Here is an 8,632-nt window from a genome sequence, read left to right as displayed (position 1 = left end):
CTATCTATTTTTGCAAACTCACAACATTCGTTACATTGGCTTGATTTATGGTGAAATAAGGTGTTCTGAGTTATTTCGAATAATGCATTGTGTTATGTTGTAAAATATCAAAGATCTGTATCTAGAAGATAATATCGCTGAATCTAAATTTAGTATCTACAGTGACTTACTGAAGTATAATACTTGAACACTTTTATGAACATACACATTACTGTCTCTGTTATACGAAACATTGAAAAATTCCATTGCACTTTTTCACGACACGTAGTTATCATATCGATAAATTTTGAGACCAATGCTGGAACGTACAGTACGTACCTAGGTGGGAAATAAAAGGTAAGAAAATGTTTATTGCAACTACATATATATGTTGCGAAGATCAGAAATGTATTTAAACGATCAATTAAATATTTCTTACATTAATAAACCTCAGTTCTAATTTTAAGACTAAGGATCTAGGACAATTGTTTTAAATAAAAAATAAATAATTGTATTACATAAATGTTTTGTAATTTATACACATATATTAGGTCGTCTGAAAAATTTCTTTCGTTTTATAAGCAAATAATGGATGCGCAGGATTTTCCGTGTTATATTATTTTATCGAATTACGTATGATCCATTTTGTCCTATCAAACTAAAGATCATAACGTTCGAAAGATTGGGTTTCGTGTTTGTATAAAGATGCGTTGTAAAAGACGTGTCTTTTTCGTTTTGGCTTTGAGGCTTTGTTTTCGAGAAAATCGACTTTGAATTTTCGCTCGGTACGCGTGTAAAAAAAAAAATTAAAAAATATTTTTATTCTATATCTTCGACTTCTTTTTTCGCGTAGAATCACCCCCTTTCCGCTTGCACCACCAGTTACCAACCACCCTGTACATGTACATTTTCATATTGGTCATAATTTTTTTCGATATAATGTAATTAAATTTCAGAGAGTGTTGCGCAATACACGTAAAATAAAAGTGACAAAAAATTTTCTTCTTTTAAATATGCATATATTCTTCTGAATTTATCTATCACAATGAATTTATCTGATAATTATTGAAAACGATAGATAATACATAGTACATAAACCGAGTAAAATTCTCATATTCATTGGCAGGGTACGCATACATACAGACCTACGTTAAATAGCAAGCGTTGCCAATGAACTAGTGGCTGGGTACACGGATGACGAGGACGTCGAAGATCTCCAGTGTGTCCCACATAGCGGATCTGAGATTACTGTGATATTTATTTCTCCCTTTGTATAGACTCTCTCGCTGCGACAGAACGAACCGGTGTGGGCATATATACCTATATCAAAGAGCTCTCGGGAATTAGATATCGTAGACTCGGTGTAAGATGCTTTTCCACGGCTGATCCTCCTTTACGTGAATGCGGATTTCTCCGATGCTTGAATCCAACCGCCGTTCTACCCTAACCACCCCACCTTCTTCCAGTTCTTTTCTTCCCTTCTCTGTCTCTTTCGACCCGCCACCAAGCGTACTCCGGTAATTATGCTCCTTTCGATCGTGATTTTGATTAAACCAGCACATAGGCTAAATGGTCTGGTTGCCGTTGCTTTTGCAGTTTCGTGGATAGCGAATTAATTTTTGAGAAATTTAAGGAGACATGTGTTTTACGCATAAAAAATATAACGACGCCTATAGATATTGATTTTTCATGTAATAAGAGCATCGTTGGAAACCTAACGCTTGCGTTCTTAGTGTACAGCCATTAATCTTCTGCACTTTTTATTAATAAACGGTAAATAAAAAATATAGAATAAGATCGTCGAAAAGAGGCGATACGCTTTCGAGAAAATGGAACTAAAAAAATACGAAGTAATTAATATTAGTGTCCAGATACCTATAGTTAAGTATTAATCCTAAGTATAGGTATTAATCTTTGAACACATAAGAATATGGAAAATATAGAACCCAACGACTCGAGTACAAATTGAATGCAAACTCCGCCTTCATATCACAGGATCACATCATCGACGTTCTAAATTACCCAAAGAAACTGAGTTTTACCACGAAACCTAATTTAAGAATAACGAGGCGAGATGGTCGCTAATAATTCAGGTGCCAATGCGACATAAAGCCGAAATAAAAAGAAATGTATCTGTCGATGATATTAATAAATTGGCAAGTTATAAATTCTAACAATTGAAGATTATATAGACCTTGGTTCTACAATCGTACAATTTCACGTTAAATAAAATAATTTGAAACTTAAAAAAACTCCATTCGATTTATCACCGAAAACATTGCTATCAAACGCTGTCACAAACACATCCAACTTGTAACCTGTAAAATGTCGTCAATGATATTAATTTAGTCATGCAAGGGGGTTCGGTATATCATAACCAAATATCTGTAACTTTTCTTCATTCTACGCAGCCGTACTCGCAATGATCTCTTTTCGGCATCAAGAGGATCGTGAAACAATTTAAATACGTCAAGACCGTTTTGTATCACGAGAACCAAGAAGGACAGAGACCGGAAGTAAAAGAGACGAAGAGACTGTGTACGCGTTCCGGTGAAAGGAACGGAAAGTAATTTCCAGGAAATGACCAGCGTTCAGTATCCAAAGCGAGATTTCTTTTGATCGGTAGCGTCGTTCGGTAGCGACGTCAGTTTTTCCAGCAGACTTTTCCGGACCCTTCGTTTAATAGAGAATTGGTTGCCCCGTTGTCTATTGATGTTGGGCAACTGATACACAGAAAGATTGAGAAGAGAAAGACGTCGTAGTCTTGTACCTTGTCGACACGACAGAGAACGTGGAAAAGGCCAGTCCGGGCCAGTCTGTTGGTCGTTTATGCATTTCCGCTCGGCTGGCTATCGAGTGTCCTCTCGTTTCGTCGCCTTGCCCTCAAAGGAAACCACATTACAAAGACGGTCAGCCTCGTCTAATGATGTGGTCGAACTTCTGTTGGACCAGTCTAGAATCGACGTGTCTCTACATTTTCATTGTTGCCGCGTCTCCGAGCACTTTGACTTTTCACACTTCTCTCACTTAGCGTCCTTTCACGGAACTCTGCTCTTTTGTTGTTCTGTTTGCTTATTTGCGTGCTGCAAGGGATATTCGAGGGATCGTAAAGCGTCAATGCGTAAAAGTAATATCTATCTTTGCTGGCCAGATGGGTTTATGGTTATTCGATTCATGGGGTTGAGTATCGATCGATCGATAGTAATGATTAGACTAGTTGTTATGTATTGTCATGCATGTGTATATGTCTTATGCTTCCTTTCAGCGTGGACTATGTCGTTACAGCTAACGTAAAGGTCATGTAAGTCGGTAACAAGAAAAGGTAAGGGAGGAAGTAAAATGAATTGTGTCTAACAGATGATTACGTTTAAATCTTCTAACATGCCATCTAACGTTAGACTTAAACGTAATCATCAAATCAGACACAATTCATTTCCTTATGTGCGAGGTGGATTGAATAATGTCAGAATTTGGCTAGTTTAAAGAGCGTATGAAGTGTCTAATTGAAAGATCCAGTATAGTGTCCTGTACTATTGGGATTGCCATCTGAGTAGGTATATCCGTATTTCGTACCAGTCTCAGTTCGTTGTCTGTCTACGAGGCTTTGAACTGAGACTATTTCTTCGATGTAAACTTTTGAGACAAAGCACCAAATTAGGCAAGCATATGATAAGTCCAAATGGGCTTTTAATTATATATAATAATTAATATATATAATAAAAAGCAACGAGATATATTTATGAAAGGTGATAACTGTACGATCGATGATTAGCGGATTCTTATGCAGATTCATATTTCTATGAATATAATTAAAGTTAGATAGGAAATTGTTTTATTTACTAAATATTACAGATACTACTATACTCTGAATATTTCACGCTATTTTCTAAACTGTTTACATTCTCATAAATGCATAAAAATCTGCGGTTTAGAATAAAAATCTTTATGATAAGAAGCTTTTATTAACGTTGTATACTAATCTAGAATACTAACTTTGGTTAGTAACAAGTTCTGCGACTCAACAAAACTAGTTGAAATAATTGGAGATTGGTAATTTCGTATCTTCAAATTGTGCTTTAAGGCGTGATACTTGTTCCGATTTCTTAGAAAACTATATGTGATCGATTTCAGAATCAGAAAAGGAGAACAAGGGTGGCGTGGAGCTACTTATGACCCAATCATCGTCGTTCAGCCGCGGAGAAGATTCGAATTTGCTGGTAGAGCTTCGTTTTGAAATGCACCCTCTTACCCTCTGTGCCTGTTGTTTTATCAGGTATTAATTATACAGGGTGTCCGTGCCCTTCTTTCGGTCATACGTTGTCGATATATTCTATAGGTCGAGCTAGGTAAAAAATGTCATATAAAAATATTTCATTGAAAGCATTGTTAAAGAGCTGTAACAAAAAAAAAAAAAAAAAAAGGAAGATGATAAATAAAATGGGCGGTAACGAACGTACGTTACTACAGTGCAACGCATAAATAGGTCAGGAATGTTCAACGGGTAATAAAGGAAAACTTTAAATAGTAATAAATTCAGTTTTTTTATCGCTGCCAATCTTATATTGACAGGAACGATGAAGATTTTAAAATGGAATTGTAGTTGGAGTTACAGAAATATACGATAGCTTCTGAATACTATCAAATCTAAATATTCCTAATCTGTTTTTTGTTATAACTCTTTAACAATGCATCCAATGACATACTTTTATATGACATTTTTTTCTTATCTTGGTCTATGGAATATACTGACAATGTACAGCCGGAGGAAATTGGGACACTCTATATTCTTTCTCGAAACTATATCGAAAATCTATATTGGATAATAAATTTTTTCATAGGATTACATGACTAGAAATTTGAATTATTTGTAGAATTCAGCTTTTCGATCGATTTATAAGTACGTATAGTATTGTTCATAATTAATATAATGATGTAATGAATATTAGTTCCATTAGATTCATAATGAATATTTGTTCTATTTCCAAATTCTATTTTATACGCGATCGAGCATTCCAATTAAAAAAAAATGATGAATTTTGATACGGATTTAATATTCATAAAATTTTACAAAACTTAATTCTCTTACTTTTAGGATGTATATTTCGCTCGAAATAAATATAATACACAATATAAATTCTATAAATAATATTCTTACAAATATCGAAACATTTCTTAACATACATAAAATACTGCGGTTCTATAATTTGTATAATTTTTACATCAAATTTCACAATACTATACGTATACAAATCATGTCTGTTCCAAATTAATCCAACTTATACAACTCAAACTTTCTCATAGCTTTTGAACTATCACTTAAAGAATTGTACATTCAATATTAAAAACCTCTAGACATACTTGTTGCCTATTCCTCCGTCGTTTACTCGTCGGCCTGTGTCTCGTAGAATTTTCCATCTTTCTCAATCTCGTCTTCGCCTTTCTTTCACTTAGAATCAGATTCTCCGTGAATTCTTTGATCACAACATCGATTCTTCGATCAAGCGATTCATCTGAATAACTGCTATCCGTGTCAAAATCGTAGGTAGGCAGCAAATCCACTTTTCTCACATAACCTTTCCACTCTTCTCTAACCTTCTTCTCGCTTTTCTCGTTAGGTCGTTCGTTCGACGTATTTCGAAACTGACCACGTGAACAGTCAGTTAAGGTTCCAGAATCTAGAGATTCGGTGATCAATTTAGACGAATTCGAAAAGTTTGGCGTTGAGTTCCGTTGGTAATAGCACACAGTGTAGGAATCCACTGGGATGTGATCGAAAAATTCCCTAGTGTCTTGTAACATGTTGTCGTCTTTGAACGAAACGTCATTTGAAAAACAATCGTCGTGGGACAATTGCAACTTTGATAAAGAAATGTCCCTAGCGGAGCAATACTCGATCGACGAGCTTGGACTGCATTCTTGCTCTCTTAACGAGCTGCGATTGCAATTCAAGTTCGAATTTGCAAAACGGAATTTGTGAATGGAAGATGTACGGTTTCGGGAGGTTTGTACCGACTGTTCTGTCAATTCTTGCTTCGTTTTTTGGTGCTTCGTTGCCGACGTTGTCACCAGTACAGATTTCGGTTCGTTGGGGTAAATATTATATAACGTGTATCGATAGTAATCATAGTGATTCATAGTAACTTCTGTAGAAGGTTGATCTATTTCTAAAATATCGTTTGAATCCTCTGCATCGTGGAAAAGATCGTCATCGTGAAGCGAAAAATAATCATCATAGTCCTCTTCCAATCGTTTCTTCACGTTTCCAAGGATTATCACTTCGGAAGTTTTATCTTCGACCAAATAATTGTTCGATTTCCATGACACGTTTGAAGTTTTTAGTGAATTTACATTGGATTCAACGGAAACAGAATTTTCAAGCATAATTCCTTCTTCGTCTTCCACACGGTCTGTACTATCTATAAAATACGTGTCGTTGCAAGCTATCGATTTAGATATATCGACGTCGTTCTCCATCCTGTTATTCAACATTCTTTGAAGATCATACTTTCTGTTTTCGCTTAAAGCTTCCTTTCTTCTATTATACTTTCGCAGTATTTTCGTCAGATTATCGCTGGCGAAATTTGTCACGCTGCCATTACTGAAGAAATTTTCTGGTAACAAATTAATATTTTTAATCGTTCCGCGTCTTTTAAGTTTGACAAACTTATTTTCTTTTCTACGAACTCTCGACAAATTCTCCGTATCGTATTTTCTCGGCCTTTTCTCTGTTGTGTTGTTTCCGTGTTTTCTCGATGCTATTTTCTTCATATACCGAGTTCCTAGCAATTCTAAATTTGTCTTACTCCTTTCGCTATGGAAATTCGCGCGGTCAGTCGCGAAGATTGTCTTAATGTCTTTAGAAGACGATGTGTTCGTTGAAGTATAATTTTCTTTTTGATTATGTTTAACATGCTTTTCCGATTTTATAGGATACGATCTGTCCGTTTGGCAACAAACACTTTTCTTTGACTTTACGATTTGATTATTATAAGATCTGTTATATGTGGTACGACGAGAATTGTATTCGCTTTCCGATACGAATTTAGTAGATTTTTTCATCGTATAATCTGATTGTCTGTTATCGATTTTATCAGCAACGAACGTATTATCGTTACAAGCATCTTTTTTCTTCTTTGTGTTTTCTATAAATTGGCACTGATCGATGGGCTCATCGTCGCATGGCTCTAATTTGCAAGAATGTTTCTTCGAAAAATGGCAATTGTGTACTACCTCAAGGTCACAATGTGGTGAATGTACATGTGTGCAATGTAGCGGTGTATGATGCGAAATGTGGGTACAGTAACAGACCGGTTTGTAAGAAAAGAAGAAAACGCACCATGGATTACTACCAATTAAGTTGGGACTGGTTTTCCATAAAATGCTTTGATATCTGCAAATGTTTTTAATTTAAATCATTTAATTGTTAGACAGTGCAAATTTAGTTATTTAATCGTATTAGGTAAAATAATAATACTTTCGCTCTATGAATAGTTCGTTATTGGACTTTGATTTGGGCAGATATCTCGAAATTGTTATCTTTGGAAAGAAAAAGAAACTACTCTTAGCAGGTGAATAAAACAAATTAAAGTGAAAATACCTGTGAATAAAGCTAAGATATTGCATCAAAATATTCTTGATAATAGCTATGCCCCAAAATTGGTGAGTATTTTTATTATTATTGTCCTGATGATCCAGTTTTAAACCGATCGTGACAATTTTTGGTATTTTAGGTATGAAATCCATACAGTCCTTTTTAACTGGCAACTTCTTGGAAATATAATAATCGTCAAAGCCTTGGCTACTTAGGCGTTTTATGACAATTTCCGGACACCATCTTTCATAGCTTGTTTTACGTGGGAGACAGTGATCGTATCGTTGAAAATCGCTCTTTATCCGATCGATGTAAAGGGATGCCATTCCAAATGTGTTCAATTTTCATTACTATACCGAGAAAGATATAATATAAACAGCTTTTTGTCTGGTTTTAAAAATGATTGATGTATAGAGTTATAATTAATTAAATCAAACATAAATATGACCAATGATAATTGTTACAAATATTAATTAATTCTACAAATTGATCTGTTACATATATGGAAAATATTTTATGTAAATTGACCGTACTTATCAATTTTTCAAAACCTGCAAAATGTCCCTCTTTGCACTCTATATATTTTTGTATAAAATTTCGATATATAATTGAATTTTCTCCTAAGTTAATTCAAGCTATATATATACATATATTAGTATAAATATAAATTAAAGCTGCTGCAGTAATATATTCAAATTTATTCAATATAATAACGCACGAGTCACATGGTCTTTTTATCTTTAGATTAAGAAATTAATTTATACTGAGAGAACTGCTTGAACTTTTCAATGTAATCTGTTTTATCATGAATATTATAAATATGTTAATAAATGTGCTAATATAGCAGACAGCGAACACTTACAATGAACGAAATGCATTCCTAGTTTGGCATTTAACTAAGTTTGAGGTTAACCAGGAATGAATCGATGAAATCACATTTTGGCCATTATCAAATTTCCAACTAAGTGAATGTAATCCACTGTGACAAATGAATTTGCGTGGATCGTTTTGGGAGAATGCGTTTACATGAAATTCTGTATAATTGACCAAGAACTCGCTTAT

The 8,632-nt window shown here is 34.5% G+C and overlaps 1 protein-coding gene and 1 long non-coding RNA gene across 3 annotated transcripts; one reads left to right on the top strand and one right to left on the bottom strand.

The window, feature by feature from the left end:
* Positions 1-732: 732 nt before the first annotated feature.
* LOC126866226 (uncharacterized) lies at positions 733-7,075 on the bottom strand. 2 transcript variants are annotated; one of them, XR_007689815.1, is made up of 3 exons: positions 5,338-7,075; positions 3,973-4,237; positions 733-3,062 (listed from the first exon to the last, which is right to left on the bottom strand). XR_007689815.1 is itself a non-coding variant. In XM_050619557.1 (2 exons), exons 1-2 carry the CDS (start codon positions 7,036-7,038, stop codon positions 4,091-4,093), a joined length of 1,848 nt encoding a protein of 615 aa, XP_050475514.1. In that variant the 5' UTR covers positions 7,039-7,075; the 3' UTR covers positions 3,141-4,090. The 2 variants fall into 2 exon arrangements, 1 of the variants encoding a protein (XP_050475514.1); XM_050619557.1 differs by lacking the exon at positions 733-3,062 and having other exon boundaries at positions 3,141-4,237.
* Positions 7,076-7,500: 425 nt separating this feature from the next.
* Positions 7,501-7,973, top strand: LOC126866227 (uncharacterized). Its single transcript, XR_007689816.1, has 2 exons — positions 7,501-7,638; positions 7,710-7,973. It is a non-coding gene; the product is annotated as an uncharacterized LOC126866227 (long non-coding RNA).
* The last annotated feature ends 659 nt before the right edge of the window (positions 7,974-8,632 follow it).

The sequence above is a fragment of the Bombus huntii genome, chromosome 5 (genome assembly GCF_024542735.1).
Source record: "Bombus huntii isolate Logan2020A chromosome 5, iyBomHunt1.1, whole genome shotgun sequence".
Classification (NCBI taxonomy): domain Eukaryota; kingdom Metazoa; phylum Arthropoda; class Insecta; order Hymenoptera; family Apidae; genus Bombus; species Bombus huntii.
Note: the sequence above shows the minus strand (reverse complement) of the source record. Positions and strands in the feature narration are given on the sequence as shown.